The following is a 22,916-nucleotide window of genomic DNA, read 5'->3' on the forward strand; positions in this document are numbered from 1 at the left end:
AACTGTTCGGCTACAGGAGTAAAGCATTGACCCCCTTGCCCCAGAAGACCCATGCAGTTTCCATGGAAAGCTGCTAATCTGCGTGGTGACCCAAGTAGGTTGGAAGGCATTACCTGGGAAGGGAGCTGAGAGTGGAATTCTAGTTTGTAGCCCATGGAAACCACCTCCTGCTCCCACACATCTGCGATATTGACCATAGAAATATCTACAAAGGCTTACATATGCCCACCCCCCCCTCCCCACACACATTTTAGAAAGTGGGAGTGTCCCCTCATGCTGAAGAAGATTTATCTGAGGGTTTGGGGGACTTCGATGTACCAGTTTTGCAAATGGACTGGGAACCAGGCTTAGGCTTGACTTTGGGGGTTACTGGGAGTAACTAAAGGAACTCTTCTTGGCCTCTGAGAAAGGATACGCCTTTGCTTCTGGGGTAGATGGGTACTCTTGCTCCTAGTGGTATTCTTGATGAGGGCAGGGCAGCTCAAAAGAGTCAGTTCACAGCTCAAACATTTACGCTAAGAGTGCTCCTCATGTTCATGGACGGGAGGCTCAAGCAGGAGAAGAGAGACCTCTAGCAAACTGTCTATGCAATATTTCAGAGATAACCAAAGAGCCGACAAGTTTCATACAGCCATACACCAGTTTTAATACCAATATGCAGGAGCCCATACTATGAAAAGGTTCATCACAGACTAAGACCTTGGAATAAAACTGCTTCATTTAGACTGCAGACAGCCCGACCTTCATACTCACAGGAAGAAAGCCTCAAAACGGGAGCCAAAGCCATAGATATTAAAGTAACACCCGAGAGGTAAACTCTTCAATAGAAGAACCAGCGTCTCCTGCAGAGGAAAGACAATAAATGGGGTGACTGGACATGAAAGAAACATTGAAAGTCTAGAATATAAATAGCTATACAGTAAATTGAACATACTTTTATTAGGCAAAAGTTAGCCGTGATGTGCCGCATGAGTCAGGATTTGGCCCAGTTATTTGTATTAATGGTCAGGTTTATCACCTCTCCTTCCCTACTTTGCTGAAAAGAAGCCTGTTTATAGAGGTCAACTTAAGCTGAAATGTATGCTCACAGCTTAATAAATTGGAAGATTGTCTTATGCTCCCTGTCTGCCTGTTCTGATCAGGGAAATATTTACTTTAATGGAAAATGATGAGACAGGACTCCCAATGCACTTCAATCATCTAATCGCGCACAGGTGATTTTGAAAAAACGTGCCATTAGTATGACTGGATGCTTCAAATTCACACAGGTTCTACTGTGACAAACCAAGCCCAGATTGAACTTCTCCACATTTCGCCAAAGCTTCACATGTAGGTAAATAAAGTCCCCTTATCTGATTATCAGGCAGGTCCTAACAATAGCATTGCAAATAAAGCAGCTTTTTTTTTTTTTATACAACTTTTATTGGAAGTTTTCAAAACATATGTAACAGACATTGTAAGGAAGGAAATATCCACATCAGAAAAGAACAAAACCATTGTAGGACATAAAGTCAAACACTTCAGAACAAACAAGTGTTGTTACAAATAGGGGAAAGAGTAGGGGGCCAAGAATGGGGGGGGGGGGGGGTAACGGGGAAGGGAATACCGTGGTCAGGATAGTAGGGCAAGCATTGCATCGGGAATTACTTAGTTAAGTTCACAGGTGTCGGATGATATTTCACAATATTAGTTAGGTCTGGGAATAGGCTGAGCAAACTTAGCCAAATAGGAATCTCATTTAGATAGAAAGCATGGAGAGGGTCCAGAGAGAAGTTGCATATCTAGAAGTTTTTCGGTAAGTAATTGATTGATTTAAGCCTATTGATTTGAATGGAAGTCGCACCGCAAGTCGGATCAGGATGAGGTCACCTGTGACATGAGGGGGCGGGGTCTCCTGATGACGTCACCTGGCAGTCACGCCCACAATGGCTATATAACAAGCTGCAGAGACCGGAAACCGGCATAATCACCGGAGACATCGTCGGAGGAGGACCTGAGGAAGAAGAAGAGCCGAGGGCAAAAGAGCAGAAGAGCGGACAGCAAAAGAGCAGAAGACCAGAGAGGGAGAAGACCAGAGCAGGAGAAGACCGGATGAAGATTTTTAATAAACTTTTCAAAACGTCTCCTGTCGTTATTTACACACACTGCCTTTTATGGGGTGAATGGGTAGGGGTACAGTTCACATACCCATTCACATAGGGAGGGGGTCCGGGATCTGGGGACCCCATTGTTAAAGGGGGCTTCCAGATTCCGATGAGCCCCCTGCCCGCAGACCCCCACAACCACCGGCCAGGGTGGTGGGGATGAGGCCCTTGTCCTCATCAACATGGGTGCTTTGAGGTGGGGGTGCAGAGCTCCCGCTGCCCCAAAGCACCAACACCCCCCCATGTTGAGGACATGTGGCCTGGTATTGTCCAGGGGGGGTGGGGCCGCTCGCTCGTCCCCTCCCCCTTCCTGCCGGGCTGCATGCCCCACGCCGTTTTTTCGACGTGGGGCTACCCTCAAATTCCATACCAGACCCGAAGGGCCTGGTTTGGAACCTGGGGGGGACCCCCACGCTGTTTTTTTCCCATTTTTGGCGTGGAGTTCCCCTTCAAGATTCTCACAGCGCAAGTCGCACCGCAAGTCGGATCATCCTGATCCGACTTGCGGTGCGACTTACATTCAAATCAATAGGCTCCCATAGGGAACCATTGATTTTGAATGGAGGCAGAAAAAACGCTGCTAAAAGCAACGTGGCCAAACGTGCAATAACGCCAATGGAAAAAGCTACTGAAAGCACGTTTAACAGCTGCTTTTTCCCGGCGTCAGAACTAGCTTTGCAGCACGTTTTTTCTAACGTCCCGTGTACATGGAGCCTAAGAGGGGTTTATACACATCCGAAAGTTTAAGCTTCTTCATTTCTATTATATTGTCCAACACTGACTCCCTAGAGCGTTTTGACTTGTCTGGGCAGAGTTCCATAGCGAACATTATAGCTTGCTGGAGATGTAGAAAATAATTGAGAGGAATATTGTGGTTGTTGCAGATTTCTGAATGTGGGCGAGGCAAGATCGAAACTGGATCAAATAGTTGAGCAAAATGCGTAAGTCCACCAACACACCAGGAGGAGAAGGGTAAGTACTGTCTGGTTTGAGAGAACAGGGGGTGGCCCAATATAGGTAGGTATTTTGAGAAATGGAGGGATAGTTTTAATTTCTTGCTGATTTCCCTACAAGTGATTATGGTATCCCTCAGGAGAAGATTATTTTTGATGGTGTCCGGTAATCAAGATAGGGAACAATGGAGAAGGGCTGCTAGGCTAATAAAGCAGCTTAAGTTGCTTGTCAGCTCACATGCAGAAAGTAAACAGTGAACAGGGGGATCAGAGAGGGTATGCAATGAAACATCGTAATCTAAAGATTGTAGACATTTTATTTTTCAGTTATTAGAAGATTAAAGGATGAGAAATATATCAAATTCACAGCTAAAGTAGCAAGTTCATTTAAGGGACAGCTGTATGTTTACTAAAAATAAGTTATCAATCATCCGGTAGACCATGTGCTGCCTCATAAGCACCTGATCACTGCCAAGATTGGCAGCTTTTGCCTTCAGCTCCTCTGATGCATTGTGCAGCCTGAGCTTAGTTTTGTGGCCCCAACAGTGTGGTTCATCCTAAAGAAAGCTCTACCTACCTGAGTTCAGCTTGATGCCCTGCGCTAGTTATAAAATTAACAGCACCTAAGGTGCTAAATATTGCACAACTGCATGTAGGACAGAGGAAATGGTGAGCACCAAAGACACTTAGATAGGGGACAACCCATGCCCCGCCGGATGCTAAGTGACCATTTTTCCATAAATGTACAACTGTTTAGTATTTACAGCAGGGGTCCTGAAACATTTTTTAATTCCATTAGATGGTCAATATGAGCATCTTACTGACCCTGGCACTATGAATCCGCTGAGGGGCATTTGGCTCAGAATTCATTGAACTTTCCATACTGCCAGACCGGTCCACGAGGAAAATAAACTCGCCGCTATTGGACTGCTCCTGTCCAGCTGGGAAACTGGGGTAGAAATTTAACATGGCCATTGACTCCGCCATGATGGACCCTACAGAACAGAAGGAGAAAATAAGAATGTAAATAGGAGACTGAGAAACAATTACTCTAACATATACAATAAAGCTTTTTACAAAGGTCACTGAATTATGGTAACTCCAGGATGGATGGAAGACGCTGGCCCACACAGGAGGAGACATGTCAGGAGCCTAGAGGTGATGTTGCGTGCTGGCGTGTCTCTTCCTGTATGGGCCTGTTACTTCCAGATCTCCCAGCCGCGGCCAGTGTCTTCCATCCATCCTGGAGTGACCATACTGTACCACATCACAGGATTCTGTTGAAGATACATCTCTGGACCCTCCCGGCCGTTGCCAGCATCTTCCTCCTGTCCTGATGTCCCTCGCCCTCCTCACCACCATAGGAGCTTACACCTATGGGCCGTCCATCTGGCCCCATGCTCAGGTACTCTATAACAGCAGCACAGGTGGACCTGCGCCGGTCTCCCTCCTTGGGATTGAACCTTGTCCACCTGGAACTTTTGTATCAATTGCTTTTTGTGAATTTATTTTTCTTTTAGGTGGAATACACATGATTCAATAGACTTGCATATTTTAAGCATCATCTGGCACAGCGCTTTTCCCTTCCCACTTCTTTTTGATGGTTTTTTAGTCTCTCATTGGTCATATGAGTTGGGGTAGCACTGGCCAGTGCAACTCACAACGTCATCCACCTTATTTGTCTATGCTCCTGCCATCTTGTTTCTGTATCCTAGTAATTTCTACAAATTGTGTAAGTCTTCATATACAGACAAATGGGATTCCTGACAACCGTGTAAGGACTATTCTATATTCGTTATTTTCATGAACTATAGGAAGATGGAACGTGATATCTGCCAATGTTCTACAACATTAGCAAACAAATGCGCTGCAAGATGTCTCTCTCAAGAATAACACTTCAGAGCTAAACTCTGGACCCAAGTATCATTTAATTATATGCGTTGGCCACTGATGACAGCACACCGCACCGGACTAGGACATATCCTTTGGTGCGCATTATCACAGTGCATACAAATTAATGGCCCGAATGGTTTCTGTACTATTTTAACAACACTGGTTATTCATCCTCATTTTGTAGGTCAACTCAACCCTTTTTCTTTGTGTACACAGAGCTATTGATGATATTCAACAGGGTTTTTGTGCTCTATGAGTCACCTGAGACATTATGTTTTAACCACTTAAAGACCAGGCCTATTCTGACACTTTTTGTGTACCCGTGTAGCACCCTCTAGCTTAGTGTGCTAGTGTATATAGTTGTAAGCTGTAGTGTAGGTAAATTTAGCCTGGCTAAGAGCCAGGCTGGGTTGAATCTGGGTCAGGGTTGAGTGACTCAGGGAGACTGGATGACTCAGCAAGCAGCACCTCTGGTACCTCCCCATACTTGCTGAAACCTTGGAGAAGCTTCCAGAAGAATGGGTGGGAGGTTAGGAGGGGCTGCTTGGAATATTGATGAGGGTCCCAGCCAATCCCTGGCCAAATAGGCTGGCAGGGGGTGGGCTCCTCTTAAATACTCCTGGGTCCTGCCAGAAGGGGCATTTGGTTGGAAGGTGGAGATGGAGTGATGAGGAGGCTGTCGGTGGCCCCTAGTCTAAAGGGGGTTGACCTTGGGCCTGGGGCTCGAGTGCTGGAGGCACGGGAGCAAGTGTGAGGGCAGCAGGAGGAATAGTCAGCACGTTCCGGGGGTCTCCAGGAGAAGTCAGCTGGGTGGGCTGGTAAGTGTGCAGTCTAGGAGGACTGTGGGAACTAGCCAGGAGGGCTAGTGAGATAGGCAACTGCAGTTAAGTGGGCTGGCAGTACCTGAAGAGGTGGTGCTGGGATCAGTAGCCACAGGAATTTAGCTGGACACTGAACTCTGCTACACAACTCCACTGCCCTACTGACACCATCCACTGCCCTACTGACCCCATCCACTGCCCTACTGACACCGTCCACTGCTCTACTGACACCGTCTACTGCTCTACTGACACCATCCACTGCTCTACTGACACCATCCTCTGCCCTACTGACACCATCCACTGCCCTACTGACACCGTCCACTGCTCTACTGACACCCTCTACTGCTCTACTGACACCGTCTACTGCTCTACTGACACCGTCCACTGCTGTACTGACACCACCCACTGCTGTACTGACACCGCCCACTGCTGTACTGACACCGCCCACTGCTGTACTGACACCGTCCACTGCTCTACTGACACCATCCACTGCCCTACTGACACCATCCTCTGCCCTACTGACACCGTCCACTACTCTACTGACACCATCCACTGCTCTACTGACACTGTCCTCTCCCCTCTGACACCATCCATCTGACACCATCCACTGCTCTACTGACACCGTCCACTGCTCTACTGACACCGTCCACTGCTCTACTGCCATGGTCCACTGCTCTACTGACACCATCCTCTGCCCTACTGACACCGTCCTCTGCCCTACTGACACCATCCTCTGCCCTACTGACACCGTCCACTTCTCTACTGACACCGTCCACTACTTTACTGACACCGTCCTTTGCCCTACTGACACCATCCTCTGCCCTACTGACACCGTCCTCTGCCCTACTGACACCATCCTCTGCCCTACTGACACTGTCCTCTGCCCTACTAACACTGTCCTCTGCCCTACTGACACCGTCCACTACTCTACTGACACCGTCCTCTGCCCTACTGACACTAACTTCTGCCTTTCTGACATGTCCCCGCATGTGTGTTTGAGCTTTGGGGCGAACACCTAGGGAGCCATTATACTGCAATGCCAATCACTAGATGTCACATCAGCTTATTTTGTCACCTGCTGGCATCGGTCCTGATTCCTGGGCAGCATCTGTAGCTCCAAGCCCCGCCTCCACAGTGACGCTTGGTTTGTTCACATCCGTATAATAAGCCAATAATTCTACATCTCGCTCAAACTTGTGCCCCTCAGCCAATGATACCTACAAAGATGAAATAACATAATAATAGTTCGTGCATCTGCTTTTGTGGTATTCCATAATCTTCAGTATATGGGGGAGGTGACAAACCCTGTCAGATGACTGCAAAATTTTAACAAAAGAAGCTTGTTTTTTTTTTTTTCAGAAGGAAAACTAAACACATTTTACCCCCGCACTATTTATTTCAGGTACTTATATAGCAACGTCAATTTACACAGCGCTTTATTTATACATTGTACATTCACATCAGTCCCTACTCTCAAGGAGCTTACAATCTAAGGTTCCTAACTGACATTCATACATACACATACTAGGGCCAATTTAGACAGGAGCCAATTAACCTACCAGCATGTCTTTGGAGTGTGGGAGGAAAGGGGAGTACGCGGAGGAAACCCACACAGGCACAGGGAGAACATGCAAACTCCAGGCAGGTAGTGTCATGGCTGGGATTCGACCCAGCGACCCTTTTGCTGCTAGGTGAAAGTGCTATTAGCATGTTGTAGTTATCCTATGTAGACAACAAAAGAAATGAGCCTTGATATTATTCGGTGTTCTGCTCACCTTGGCGCTAATCTTGTCACTATCTGAGTACACCAGAGGGGTGATGTTACAGTTGGAATCGATCTTGGCGATCCCATATGCAGATTGGAAGTGAGCGTTCAGACTCAGCGTGTACGGGATCTCACCAATCGGCACTTGAGGACGTGTGGCTGTTATGCTCACATCGTGATCTGGAAGAGACAAAAAAGGAGATATTTCACTGTTCAAAGTGCAAATCAGCGTTACTAAATGTTCTTATTTTTTCAGTAGGATATATTAAAAGTGAACCTGAGCTGGTCCAAAACATTCCCAAGGAAAAAATAATACTGAAACATGAGTACTTTTGTTAGGTTGCCCAAATTAAGACTGCTAAAAAGTATTTTACTTGGAGTCCATTGAGGGACACAGGAATGCAGTCAGGTTATACTGCTGCCTACAGGAGGACTGGAAAACAGAAAAACTGTAAGCCAGCTCCTGTATACCCTCTCCTCTACCCAGCATGCCTCAGTTTTGTGGTAAAGCAATACCGAAGGCATGAACAGAAACACAGAGGGGAAGGGATTCAGAGACATTTTGGCTATACATATTGTAAAGATCCGGAGCGATTAAACTCAAATGGTGCATGCAATTCGAAGAAGTAGTGCCAGTCCAGACTGCATTTTTAAGGGCATGAGAGCTCACTTTTATCTAAAGGAATGGAAAGTTAACAAAACAACAGCAATTTCCCTCACAGTTGATTCCACCATTACTGTATACATTGTTAATTCAGCCTCCTTGCTTACTCACTTGCCACACGGCTGCTTCAGACCTCAAGCCTAGGCCTTAGGTCTGCTCCTCAGATCAACACAAGTACCCTTCGGTCAAGCTCCCTTGTAACTTCCTTTCTATCAGCTTCTTGCTGTGCTGTTGCAGACAACATCTGCCTCCTGCAGACATGTATGTTTCAATTGCCACCTGCAGCTTCTCTCTCTCTCAGAGATGGTGGGAGCCCTCCTGACTCACATACACAGACCTTGTGTTTGTAGGGTGGAGTCCTCCTGACTCCTGGACCAGACCTCCTGTCTGCCTGGGAGCAGCTGTCTCCTACTGGGAGCTCTCCTGTCTCCCATACATGGACCTGCTGTCTGTAGGGTGGAGTTTTCCTGACTCCTGGGCCAGACCTCCTGTCTGCCTGGGTGCAGCTGTCTCCTACTGGGAGCCCTCCTGACTCCCATACATGGACCTCCTGTCTGTAGGGTGGAGTTTTCCTGACTCCTGGGCCAGACCTCCTGTCTGCCGGGTGCAGCTGTCTCCAACTGGGAGCCCTCCTGAGTCCCAAACACAGACCTCCTGTCTGTAGGGTAGAGTCCTCCTGACTCCTGGGCCAGACCTCCTGTCTGCCGGGTGCAGCTGTCTCCAACTGGGAGCCCTCCTGACTCCCAAACACAGACCTCCTGTCTGTAGGGTAGAGTCCTCCTGACTCCTGGGCCAGACCTCCTGTCTGCCGGGTGCAGCTGTCTCCAACTGGGAGCCCTCCTGACTCCCATACACAGACCTCCTGTCTGTAGAGTAGAGTCCTCCTGACTCCTGGGCCAGACCTCCTGTCTGCCTGGGTGCAGCTGTCTCCTACTGGGAGCCCTCCTGACTCCCATACATGGACCTGCTGTCTGTAGGGTGGAGTTTTCCTGACTTCTGGGCCAGACCTCCTGTCTGCTAGGTGCAGCTGTCTCCTACTGGGAGCCCTCCTGACTCCCATACACAGACCTTGTGTCTGTAGGGTGGAGTCCTCCTGACTCCTGGGCAAGACCTCCTGTCTACCTGGGTGCAGCTGTCTCCAACTGGGAGCACTGAATACTAACCCTGGGAAGAATATGAACCCAGCCCACAGGTATGCAATCAGCATGTCTGCCTCTACATAAATCAGGTGTAAATTTCTAATCCACGCAGTGACCCGGAGTCACCTCTCTACAATATATGGAGGATTTGGATACTGGCAACAAAAAAATAGTGACCAGCCTGGACAACGCCTTTCACTCCCAGTATGCCTCAGTTTTGTAGAAGCAGTACTAGGTGTAAGATTCCAAAATCACTGAGGGGTACAGCTTGTGTCCCTCAAAGAACCCCAAGAAACACATTTTACAAAAAGTCCAAAATCCCATTTTCTCTCTAGTTCATTGAGGGACACAAGATTCAGAGAAAATTGGGAAATCCAACTGAGTGTTGGCAGCAATTGGATGAGGTCTGAACCTTCACCTGGATAGAAAATATTTGAACAGAAAACCAGATGGCAGCCTTGAAAATATGGAAAATGGTTGCCTGATGCCAAATAGCCAAAGAGGAAATTACAGATCTAGTCAAGTGTGCTTTAACAGGGTGGAACCCAATCCTTAAGACCATGAGCTTAAATAATGATCTCTCTTAACCACTGGGAAAATTGGTTATATTTTATGGGGACCATAATGGGTGGAAAAAGATAGTTGGTCTTTCTAATAGAAATGCTGGATGAAAAGGTAAAACCACAAAGCACAAATTAAATGTAGACAGAGAACAGAAGTCTACTTCTGTAGTGGAGCTGGCCAGAGAGGAGAAGAAACAATGCTCTGATTTGGCCTTTCAACCATGTGAATGTGGAGAGGAGTTAAAAAGGCGTGTGTTGAAGTGCAGAGTGAACTAAATTCAAATCCCATCGAATCTCAGGTGGTTTTACTGGAGAAACTACCTGAGATACACAATATATAAAACCCATAACAAAAAAGGGTAGGCTTGCAGTCTTTGGAGTAAGACTGACATGGCCTAGGTTTGTCCCTTGATGGTGTTCAGGGCCGCATACTGATCTAGGCCTATTTTCAAAAAGCTCCAGTTTCTTCCCACTGAGTATTTCCTGGGGTTAAAATTTTTGTCCTTCACCAAGAAAAGTAAGCCTCCCATGTTTGATGGTATTCCTTGTGAGAGGTAGACTCTCTAGCCTTTAACCTTGTGGCAATTCCCAATTCAGAGTGTCTTATATCTCCCAAGACATGTGGGAGCCATTCTATTAAAGCTAGTGACTATAAAGCAGGGAGGTAAAATTGTCATATGGATAAAAAAATCCAGTTGATCTGGTAGAACCCATAAAGTGCCTGCCAATAGTTTGATCAGGTCAGAGTATCACATCTACCTCCCATACCACCCAGAAACATCAGAGGCCATGTCTAAGTAACTCATTTTTTTTGTGCAATCTGCTTTTTTGCAAATGGCTTTTTAAATTCATCTGTATAGGGGGAGGGGGGGGGGGGTACTTACAAAAAAAGTAGACTTTTGATTTGGTATGTGTGACAGACCCAACCGGGACAGGGGTTATTGGAGGGGACTGCAGGTTAGTCTTTTGCACACTGACTATGGGCCCTGGCATTTGAGGGAACTACGAGCATTCAGAAAGATGTCCTGTTATATAATGCAAGATAACATGTTATTACCACATTTAACAGTCAAGGAAGCCATATTGGTCTCTGCCAACGTGAAACTCAGTGATAAGATGGATGTAAAAAGAAAGGTGGTTAATTACGTTTGGACAGCCCTGGGTCCTCCTAAATACTGGGGGACTGGTGCCAGACTGTCGGGGGTGGACTCCCTGACTAATCAAGGCTTTTTCAGGTGCCTGGCTGTTGATTAGCTTACTGTTAATTAGATCATTGTTAAATTAGGTTATTGTTAGCTGATGGCTGTTCATTGGATGGACTGTTAGATATACTGATGATCAGGGTCGGCGCTACTTATAGGCAAGGTAGGCGCCAGCCTAGAGTGCACATCAAGGGCATGAACTTACAATAAAAAGTTCCAGTTTGCATCTAAACTAGTGTCATCTAGTTCTTGGGTGCAATTCCCAGCTATAATACCTGGTTCCTGTTTCCAGAGTGAAGAAAGCTGTATGTAATCTACCTGATAGGAGACTGAATTGACGAGGTTGGCCTCTCTCCTGCCCTGGCCCCACTGAGGATGAGACAGAGGGTGCCAAGGGACAGGAGGGACACAAGTGCCTGTGGATGTTGATTGCAGAACCTGCAGCAAGAAATGCGACTCTAAGGAATCTGTGGAACCAGAGGAGCAGGAACAGCAGTAGTGTGCAGAGGACTGGTCCAGACTAAAGGGGCACTCCGCTTACGCTGATGATTCAGGATAGGCAGCTTATCAGGACTCTGGAGGCTGGAACATACAGCGGTGTACAGAGCTGGTGAAGGCAGACAGCCAGGCAAGCACTCGAGTAGTACCAGAAGTCAGGATCAGAGGCAGAAGCAGGATCTCAGGAATAGCCTGGGTCGTCAACAGGCGGACAGCGAGGAACCAAGTTATGAGCAGAGCCAGAGTCTGGAATGGAGCTGGGTCAAGGGTAAAGGACAAGACAGAAACAGAATCCAGTATCAAAAACACGCCAAGTCAGTAACATAGAGGACATGCAGGATTAAGCAGGACACAAAGCACAGCTGAAGATCAGTCAGCAAAGGATATGGGAATGAGCTCCCTTTAAATAGCCAGTTTGGCGACAGGGTTTGTTCATGAATTTCCGCACGCATGCACGCACCTGTTAGCCGTTCTTCAGGAAATATCATGCGCATATATATGCTCCAGACGTCTCACAGGAATTCCCTGACACTATCTTGGAGAGGGAAGCAGATGGGGTGCAAGGCTGTCCGTCACAGTATGTTTTAACATGAGTTTAGTTAATTCCCCTAAGGTTTGACAGACTAACATCATGGCCACCGCAGGTTGTAAAGCAATACTTTCTAAAGAAAACAGGAATTTGGCTTAAGCTTTCGAACATTTGTCATTAGGATCCCTAAATGCAGGGGCATTCCCAACAGTGGGAGCGGTCCACTGCTTGATAAAGGACTTCACAAAGGGATATAGTTCTGAAAACCTTTGGGAATTGTGAATTATTTATCAGCAGTATTCTATTCTCCATACAGAGCACCTTTGATAAAGGTGTGTGCAGGAAAGATTTTTGTTTAGTCTTGGGGCCTCTTAGGGATCCTAGACCAGTAAAAGTGCTAACAGAAGCTACAGGCTTGCTCTTCCATTTTTAGGTGGTATGCACCAAGTCACTAAAAAATACTTTTATTTATTTAATCCTGGGAGCTTTGGCAGCTGCCTCTAGAGTAAAATCATCCAGCACAAATTTGAGAGACTCTTCATTAGATGGAGTCGTCATAGAAGTATGAGGCTGCTACAGCTGCAGGTATGTCAACAGGTATTCTGGAGAGGAAGGTGATGAAGTTTGCTTACGTTCTTTGTGGTCAGCACTCAAAGCTGCAAGTTGCCTCAAAGTCCTGCATAACAGGAGACAGCAGAGAACTCCTCCTTGGATGGGACTTAAGAGGCGCCACACCCAATGGTGCAAAGAAACACTCAAAGGAATTTATGGACTCAAGCAAGAGACCAGGTTGTCCATGTCAGGCCTTTCAGAAGGGTTACTGCTGCCCCAAAAGGTAAGCAGCCTGTGAGCTGAGAGACCCGATGCCGAGGGACTGCTCCCCAATTGAGAACACAAGAAAAAACCTTGTGTACTCACTAACTGGGTACTGAAAGCAGGAGATGTTCAATGGTAGGAAGTGACCAGGTCACTGTAGGCGGCAGCAGCAGGTACTAACTGAGGTGAAACCACCTGTCTCTTGCATACAGGAACAATTGCAGGCAGATGCTACCTCATGCTGAAAAAATGAGAACAGAGTGCAGAGTGCACATAGGCACTCCACCTAGCGGTGCAACATTCAATTGCTTGGCATACTAACCCAATGAGACAAACGGTTAAAAATGGAGCCCAACAGTTCTAATAAATATAGTAGCTTCTAACGCTCAGCCCCCACAGCCTACTCATAAGAAGTCTTCCGAGAAAGGGTTATTCCTGAGTCTATGCCACAGCTCTTGGATAGTAATCTGTGGCTAAGATAGTATACAAAGGTCTGAAAAGCACCACAAGCAAAGCCTGGTGCCTGAAGGTCAGGTCAACCCTGCAATCTACAGTACAGGTTTGGCCTCCAAAACTATGGCTGAGGACATGCCAGTTTGGATAGCTGCATAAAGAGCTCAGCTCATGTAGCATATAGATGACGTTTGGATCAAAGCATAAAAATATTTTGAAAAACAAAAAAATGGCTAATCTGCTTTAATGCACACAGAAGTTCAGGATTTAATTGGCTGGGTTTATTGTGCCAGGATTCAAATTTAAACAGAAGTCAAGGCCATCAGTACAGTGTGGGTCTAAGATGCAAATTGCTCCATAGAGATACAGGAACTCATTTGAAGACGAATGCAAAGTTCTTGGTATCTGCATTTGCTGCTTCAGAAACATTTTAGGCCCGATCAGGTTCACTTTAGGGTTAAAGGACTTTCAGAAGAGCAAATAGAAACATTACATTGAAAAAAGCTGCCTATTTGTACTTGTACCTTTTGGAGTGTATCTCGGGTTGAGGACGGCTGGGAGTACAAAACGCACAGCTCCGTCTGCCTCCACTGGCAGCTCCCGTACATATTTCAGAGTGACCTCGGCATCCTGGCCAGGAGGGAGATTGCCAACGCTGCAGCTAAAGATATCCGCCGAGCTCTCATCTTCCTCGAGCAGGAAGGCTTGTTCACCTCTGCTGATGGCGTCATCATAGGTTTTGTGAGCCTGAAGAAGGGAGGGAATATAAGTAAACTTGTTACTGTTGTGTAATTTGAACATTTTACAGCAGATTAGATCTGTGACTATGACCTATGTACATACACTATATTACCAAAAGTATTGGGACACCTGCCTCTATGCGCACATGAACTTTAGGGCATCCCAGTCTTAGTCCATAGGGTTTAATATTGAGTTGGTCCACCCTTTGCAGCTATAACAGCTTCAATTCTTCTGGGAAGGCTGTCCACAAGGTTTAGGAGTGTGTCTATGGGAATTTTTGACCGTTGTTTCATAAGCACATATGTGAGTTCAGGCACTGACGTGAACGAGAAGGCCTGGCTCACAGTTTCCGCTCTAATTCATCCCAAAGGTGTTCTATCAGTTTGAGGCCAGGACTCTGTGCCGGCCAGTCAAGTTCCTCCACCCCAAACTCACCCATCCATGTCTATATAGACCTTGCTTTGTGCATTGGTATAAGTCAATTTAGTGGTGGGGGGATTATGGTGTGGGGTTGTTTTACAGGGATTGGGCTTGGCCCCTTAGTTCCAGTGAAGGGAACTCTTAAAGCATCAGCATACCAAGACATTTTGGACAATTTCATGTCCCCTTCCTGTTCCACCATGACTGCACACCAGTGCACAAAGCAAGGTCCATAAGGACATAGATGAGGGAGTTTGGGGTGAAGGAACCTGACAGGCCTGACCTCAACCTGATAGAACACCTTTGGGATGAATTAGAGCGGAGACTGCGAGCCAGGCCTTCTCGTCAAACATCAGGGCCAGACCTCACAAATGCACTTCTGGATGAATGGTCAAACATTCCCATAGACACACTCCTAAACCTTGTGGACAGCCTTCCCAGAAGAGTTGAAGCTGTTATAGCTGCAAAGGGTGGGCCAACTCAATATTGAACCCTATGGACTAAGAATGAAATGCCATTAAAGTTCATGTGCGTGTAAAGGCAGGCGTCCCAATACCTTTGGTAATATAGTGTATATACTGTGTATATATATATATATATATATATATATATATATAGAGAGAGAGAGAGAGAGAGAGAGAGAGAGAGAGAAAACTACTGAACTGTCTATGGTGTACAGCAATATTTTCATTACTAAATTGTAAGTCTCCATTTTGTGTCTAGTTTGTCAGCTGATTCTCCCAAAACAGAAAGGAAGTAACAGCCGATGCCTGACTGTGATTAATGATCATAAGACCTGATATACCTCTGCAAATCAGTAGATAATTCAGCCAAACTGGTGACCACACATTCTATATCTCATCTACAAAGCAACATGGACAGATGTCATGAGTACATTAATATTCAACCAACAAATGTCTTGCCCAGAGATTTTTGGGGCTCCAAAAGGTCTCAGTCATTAACATTAAAGGCAAAGGGTGACCCAATGAATGGACTATAGGCCTATGAATGTATAATCTTATTCCAGTTTAAGAAAAACCTAAGAGCGTATAATCATGCCCAAAAGTGAAATTGTAATGTGTTTTGATTTCTTTTTAATTTGAATGTGCTTGTCTTGTAATCCTCATTACCTGCTTCTTCTCCTGGAGGTCGGCTACAATCTTCTTCCCCTCTATTGTGGCCTCAAAGCTGTAGACGGCAGAGTCTTCATCCATGGGGAAGACAAAGACTGCTTCTATCGCCTTCTCCTCCTTGTTCTTATACTTGAGAGTCGCTGATACATCCGCCACAAAGCCTTTCACCTGAACATCAACCCAGATCCCCTGCAGAGGGACTGGAAACACACAGGAGAATCAGAAAATTATATCTGCTGCCCAGTAACTTAAGCTGTAAATCTGGTGAACACTTAGGAGACGAGTACTCTTTTAAAGTACTGTCCAATCAAACTAGGGACCAGGAACAAAAATACCCAATTACCAATTAGGAGATAAGGGATTTCCAACTCTGTGCTTAGTTTAGCTCAAGGGTCTCCAATTTTTTCAAGTTGGGGGACCATATTTTGGATTTTAAAAAAGTTTATTGGCCAAAAATATAAATCTTAAAATGAATTCCCTTTACATCCAGGAGCGCCCATCAGAGTATCCCCTTACATCCAGGAGTGACCATCAAAATCCACTCTTACACCCAAGAATGTTAAGCAGACTCATCCTGTACAACCAGGAGTGCCCATCGGGGGGACTGGGGGAGGATTATGGCTGGCTGGCAGTGAATGTACCAGTCTCTGTATTACGATCCACAGACTGGCGCATCCATTGCCAGCCAGAATATTTTCATAAACACTTGTTGCGGGCCTGATAAAATCTTGTAGTGTATAGTAAGCTGTTCCCTCAGCTCTCAGCCCTTTGATTGGTCAAAGAAGGAGCAGCAGCACTCTTCTCTCTCCTTCTGACAGGTGCCTTCTTCCAGCACATGTGCACTGTAGCAAGGCCACATTGACTTAGAGCGATGGCCCTCACTATATCGGTCCAAGGGCTACTGGTCTGAAATGACAGATAGGGATCAGCTACCACCCCAATAGCAACAGCACTGCCATAATGGTAGACTCAGGGTGTGATGTACCACATCTGAGTTGAACTCCAACTGCCCATTAAGAATTTTAATTCTTAAGAAGGTTTATTTTCTTCTTTATACACTACTGATATAAACCAAAGCACATAGCACAGGCTAGAGCAAGAGCTAAGGGTTCACATTAAAGACATAGTAGCCAAGGAGGGGAATAAGAGTTAGCAAACACAGGTATAAGTTTTAGAATATAACGATTACAGCGGTAACTCTACAACATAACTCTAGCAACAGCTTAAAGATCAATTCCAGCTATGGCAATTTTTACATAGTTACATTTTTCGAACTTGGACCAATGTAAATATGCATATACCATACGGATGGGATCCATCTAGTGTTGAAGTCAATGTATTAGGCACCGCTGCTACAGAGATCTCCACTAGCTTCGATGTCCCTGCTGCCCTGCGGACACAGGAGGTTGTCCACGTGGCATAGGCACCACTTCGAGAGTTCTTTACATTTTCTCAGAGAATGCAAAACATTCTTTGATTGGATGTGGTTGAGAGCATGCTTTCAGTGTCTTGCCTTTCCACTACGTGCATTCATTGAGAAAATGCAAAGTGATCTCTGGATGGTGCCCATGCCCAGTGACCAACCTCCTGTGCTCACAATGCAGCAGGGCAGCTGCCCAGCACGGGACCCGGAAGCTAGAGGAGATTACTGTAGTATTCGTGTCTACTACAGTGATTTCCCGCTTCCAGAGGGATCCCACAGTTATATACATATATATATATATATATATATATATATATATATATACACACACACACACACACACACACACACATACACATAATATATGCACTATATAGTTACATTATAAAAAAGGAAAACCAACATGTACCTGAAATGTTACAAATGAAGGAAATCAGTAGCATAATCTAGCATGTCAACAACTCTATAAATTCATAGAATTAGTCCATTAAAAAAGTCAGTCAAAAATTGAAGTACTGTAAGTAGTTTCAATTACACTGAATAGTTCAATTGATAAGGAACCGTGGTATCCTGATGTGAAATTAAGAAGAAAACCACCTCAAAATCCACCACCGATGTGTATTCACACTCCCAATACCATGGCCACTCACCGGAAAAAATTGCCATCCACTCTCATGGAAAAGGCAAAATACACTTCACATTATCCATCCCTAACACCTGCACAGATGGTATACGTTCCTCCTTCAACCTCGTTCACACCAGGATATGATAGAGTACAGCAGGGAACGCACACAGCGTCGTCTCCACTACCAACCAGCATTCCGCTGTACACACAACACATAAACGCCGAGACCACTGCGAGCTATCACACAGCCATATAGTTCATATTCCTATCGCACACCTTCCTGGTTTGTAGGCTCGTGTATATTGGGTGCTGAAGAGATCACCAGTTGGCAACTGGATTAGTTACAAGTAAATACATATTCGCCAGCACACCAAGGCTCTTGCAAAAGCAGTCCAAGACTTTATTGAAGTTACGATCACATCAAAAAATAATAGTGCAACGTTTCGGAGCCGCACAGGACCCCTTCGTCCTGTGCGGCTCCGAAACGTTGCACTATTATTTTTTGATGTGCTCGTAACTTCAATAAAGTCTTGGACTGCTTTTGCAAGAGCCTTGGTGTGCTGGCGAATATGTATTTACTTACTACCACACAGCCAATCACTACTTCGTTCTTCTCTGGCAGAAAAGGGTTTCATGCATGTGTCCAGGTGATCGGGATGGATAATGTGAAGTGTATTTTGCTTTTTCCATGAGAGTGGTAGGCAATTTTTTCTACTGAGCGGCCATGGTGAGTGGCCACCTCAAAATCCACCACGGATGTGTATTCACACTCCCAATACCATGGCCACTTACCAGAAAAAATTGCCTTCTACTCTCTTGGAAAAAGCAAAATACACTTCACATTATCCATCCGGATCACTTGGACACATGCATGAAACCCTTTTTTGCCAGAAAAGAACAAAGTAGTGATTGGCTGTGTGGTAGCTCGCAGTGGTCTCGGGGGTTATGTGTTGTGTGTACAGCGGAATGCTGGTTGGTAGTGGAGACGACGCTGTGTGCGTTCCATGCTGTACTCTGTCATATCCTGGTGTGGACGAGGTTGAAGGAGGAACGTATACCATCTGTCCAGGTGATCAGGATGGATAATGTGAAGTGTATTTTGATTTTTCCTTGAGAGTGGATGGCAATTTTTTCTGGTGAGTGGCCATGGTATTGGGAGTGTGAATACACATCGGTGGTGGATTTTGAGGTGGTTTTCTTCCTAATTTCACATCAGGATACCACGGTTCCTTACCAATTGAACTATTCAGTGTAATTGAAACTACTTACAGTACTTCAATTTTTGACTGACTTTTTTCATGGACTAATTCTATGAATTTATGGAGTTGTTGACATGCTAGATTACGCTACTGATTTCCTTCATTTGTAACATTTCAGGTGCATGTTGGTTTTCCTTTTATATGATATATCTATTTTAAATTGGCAGCAATATATATACGGTATATATTTTAACTTTTATATTTATGTAACTCAATTTCTTAAGCGTGGGGATTATAGTTTTTTTTATAGTTATATTAGTACAAGCTGGGGGGGCCAATACTGTAATATGCCAGTGCCTGTACACTTACCTGGCTGGCGAGAAGCCACGATGATGAGGCCACAACATGGAGGAAATGGCGGCATTATTGAAGGTTATCTAATAGGAAATGAAAGATATAAAAGTGTCAGATTCTATGGCGGCAGCCTGTTTGACATAACACAGACATAATATAGACTACCCCTAGGGTTCTCTTTCCTCCTTCGCCATTTATTGTGGACTCTAAGCCTCGGTTCACACTAGGGCGACCTGTGAGGCGACCTGGTCGCCTCACAGGTCGCCGCAGGTCGCCTCCCATAGGGAAGCTGCGGACCCATTCTAATAGGAGCGACACAAGTCGCTCCGACCTAGAAAAAGGGTCCGGAGCTTCTTTGGGGCGACCAGGAGGCGACTGCCATAGACTTCAATGTTATGAAGTCCGTGGCGGCCGCTCCGAGGTCGCTCGGAGGTCGCCCTGAAAGTAGCGTCGCGCCAGTGTGAACCGGCGCTTAGAAGCATGCATTCAGCTATGTATGTCCTCCACTAGGTCAGGAGGAAGTTAGGCAAAGCCATATTTGCTTTTCTTTCTTCTTCTGCTCTAAGAAGAACATGAAGCCTTTTATAAAAGGCATTTTTTTTGCCTGTACCATGTGTTTTTCACCTGCGTAAGATGTGCTTGGATCCTGTAGTTTTATGGTGTCATTTGTTGCCCTGTACAGACAGTCTATAGTAGAGAAAATCTTCACAAAGTTTCTGTTGGTGTTCAAACATGAGGCATTCTACATGACACTGCAAAGGGTAAATGCATAACCTCTGTACGGTTAAAGAACTGACATTTCTTGTGAAGAGACCAGGGTCGGGACAAGGGGTTGGCAGGAGGGACGATTGCCCTGGGCGCAATGGTTTATTGCAGGGATGGGGGAGCGCCTTGATGCTAACCCAAGGGAAGGGGGGGGGCGCAGTTGTGCATCCTTGCCCTGGGCCCTGGGTGACCTTGTCCCGACACTGGAAGAGACTAAATATCCCACAATCCCTGGAACTTTCAGTCTAATGCAGGCTTTCTCATTCAGCAGGCTGAGATACCCTGAGGTGCCTTCTAGGCTTTAACAATTGCCCCAAAATTGTGTAAAACCAGTGGGTGGATCAAGTCTGCCCTTTTTTACACAAAGCCACAGGTTTTCATTGTGCAACATTACAACCTTGGGCACTATGCAGGCCAGCCAGTCACAGATTTAGGACATGGGCATCCCTGTTTAATTCCTCCAATCACTCACTGTCAGCACTGGGGCCGTGTTAAGCTGCCCCCATGCAAGAAAAAGAAAACGAGGCAGAAGAAATGCTAGAATACTAGTCAGTACCAGTGTGCAGAAGTGTATTTGCTTTGTAAGAATAAATCACATCCAATGTTGAGTTGAATTCAGGGGCGTAACTACAGGGGTTGCGGGGGTTGCAATTGCAACTGGGCCCCATGCTCCGGGGGGCCTGTGCGGCTCCCCTGTACACCTGGATAGGAGGGGCGGCGGGGGCAGCATGTAGAGAAATCACTGTCCTCCTTTTTTCTCCTGTAGCTGCAGGAGGAAAATGGAGGAGATTGGTTCATCTGTATGCTGCCCCCGCCACTCCTCCTATCCATTTCACTTGTGTTCTGCTGTCTTTGTGCCCCTGTGTGCATCCCCTGGTCCCCCTCCCCCCACTATGCTGCCTCCCCCCACTGTGCTCCCTTTCCTCTCCTGCCGGCTGCTGCAGGGGAAGTGTCACAATAGAGAACCAGGAAGGGGTCAGTAAATATGTAATTTACCAGCTCCTTCCTTTTCTGAATGGACAGAGTCATAGTCAGTGACATTGTAAAAGAAATAAAATAAAATGATAAAAAATAATACAATTAAAATACCAAAAAATAAAAACTACTGACACCAGTGGGTGAACTTCCAGGATCGCAAAGGTCACACTTGCGAACGGTCCCTGGCATTCCACCACCGTGGGGAGGCCCCAAGATGGCAGGAAGGGGGCCCACTGCAGAACTTGTGAAAGGGTCCCGCTGCAGGACTGTAATAAAGGGCCCCGCAACGAGAGTAAAGGGTCCCAGGATCAGTCGGAAGAGCCCCAGGCTTGAAGGGAAGGGCCCCCGGCCAGGGGTCCGGGGGGCCCTTCATGGATTCTTGCACTGGGGCCCTGAAGGTTATAGTTATGCCTCTGGTTCAAATCATTGTGTGGATGCTGCTGCAATATATAAAACTATTAGTATCGTTTTTCCCTTTTTAGAATGAGGTGCCTCAAAAAATGTCAGTGTCTCCACCTGTAAAACCATTCCTGTTTTGGAAGTTGTCCCATCTAGTGCATCTGTTGTTAATTTCATTAACACCAAATCAACTGAAACTGATTAACAACCCCCTCTGCTACTTAACTGACCAGATTGATAGCCCAGTTTAATTTGCTTAATGCTACAGAGCAGTGTAGATCTGACACAGACACAAACAGGCAGAGCAATGAACAGAGAGATCACCATGCAGTCTTTATTCACATTAGCATTCCCACATAAGTGATGCACAGAGGAAATAGCAAGGCATGGATTGGATGCTGTGTAACCTGGAACAAACAGTTTCCTGTCCCTTTGGTTTAATAGGGACAAGGTAGGTGGATTAATACATGGACATAGAGAAATCGATCAGCCATGACACTACAAACTGCAGTCACACCATGTGAGCCAATCACTACAAGGTAAGACACAGGGAAAATAATTACACTAATACCAATTTAAAATAACAAAAACATTTGAAAGTGTACAATGTCCTTAAAGTGGGAGTAAACTCCCATGACTGACATTTACCTATAGGCAAGTCTATAATAAAACTTATCTAAAGGTCCTTTAAATTAGTGATCGACCGATATCGTTTTTTCATTGCCGATACTGATATTTTGGTCATCACGTATCGGTATCAGCCGATATGGACCGATATTTTTGTACATTTAAAAGATCTTTTTTTTTTTTTGATCACTTGACAGGTACTGTTGTGAAGGGATCTGGAGGTCTAAAAGACCCCAAACCCGTCCTCTGTGCTTAAAACCATTCAAAACACCAAGTTTGGCTGTTTTGAATGCTGTAATTTTTTTGAATCTGATGCCGAATACCCGGAAGTGATGTCATGACATCACTTCCGGGTTTTTGCATGGAGACCCGATCAAAGCCGAATGAAAGCTTTGATTGGGTCTTCGGCGGCCCTGCAGGCTGATTGCCCGAGTATCCTGGTGGGATGGGAGACCCGGGCGAGCCACGGAAGGTGGTGTTAGGGGGGGACGTCCCCTCCCGCTCCTTGTAATGACAGCCGAGCGGCTTCTCAGCCGCATCGTTTGTCATTACAAGACAGCCGACCGTCGGCTATGGACGCCGATACCGGGGTGATGCCTCTAGCTGCAGGCATCACTCCGGTACAGCACTTTTCCAAAATATCGGCAATATTGGTAACCTCCAGGGCCGATTCCGATATATCGGGGAAAGTGCATATCGGCCCTTGATATATCTGCTTTGCCGATAATCAGTCGATCACTATTTTAAATATCTCCTAAACATGCCCGTTTAGGAGATATTTACTTGTGAATGGGCCAGGTGACGTCACTGGC

At 45.9% G+C, this 22,916-nt stretch overlaps 1 protein-coding gene across 1 annotated transcript in view; it reads right to left on the reverse strand.

Annotated features, from left to right (window-relative positions):
• The window catches only part of LOC309550151 (von Willebrand factor A domain-containing protein 5A-like), a 132,177-nt gene extending 112,756 nt beyond the window's left edge, over positions 1–19,421 (reverse strand). Inside the window, exons 1-7 of the mRNA XM_082250587.1 lie at positions 19,351–19,421; positions 15,732–15,934; positions 13,965–14,187; positions 7,587–7,756; positions 6,887–7,028; positions 3,923–4,092; positions 754–842 (exon numbers count right to left, since the gene is read on the reverse strand). Of these exons, the coding sequence (XP_082106713.1) occupies positions 754–842; positions 3,923–4,092; positions 6,887–7,028; positions 7,587–7,756; positions 13,965–14,187; positions 15,732–15,934; positions 19,351–19,405 (1,052 nt within the window). The 5' untranslated portion in view covers positions 19,406–19,421. The remainder of the gene's footprint in view (positions 1–753; positions 843–3,922; positions 4,093–6,886; positions 7,029–7,586; positions 7,757–13,964; positions 14,188–15,731; positions 15,935–19,350) is intronic.
• Positions 19,422–22,916: the final 3,495 nt, after the last annotated feature.

Source organism: Pelophylax lessonae, assembly GCF_965119305.1.
Source record: "Pelophylax lessonae genome assembly, chromosome: 1".
NCBI classification, from domain to species: Eukaryota; Metazoa; Chordata; class Amphibia; order Anura; family Ranidae; genus Pelophylax; species Pelophylax lessonae.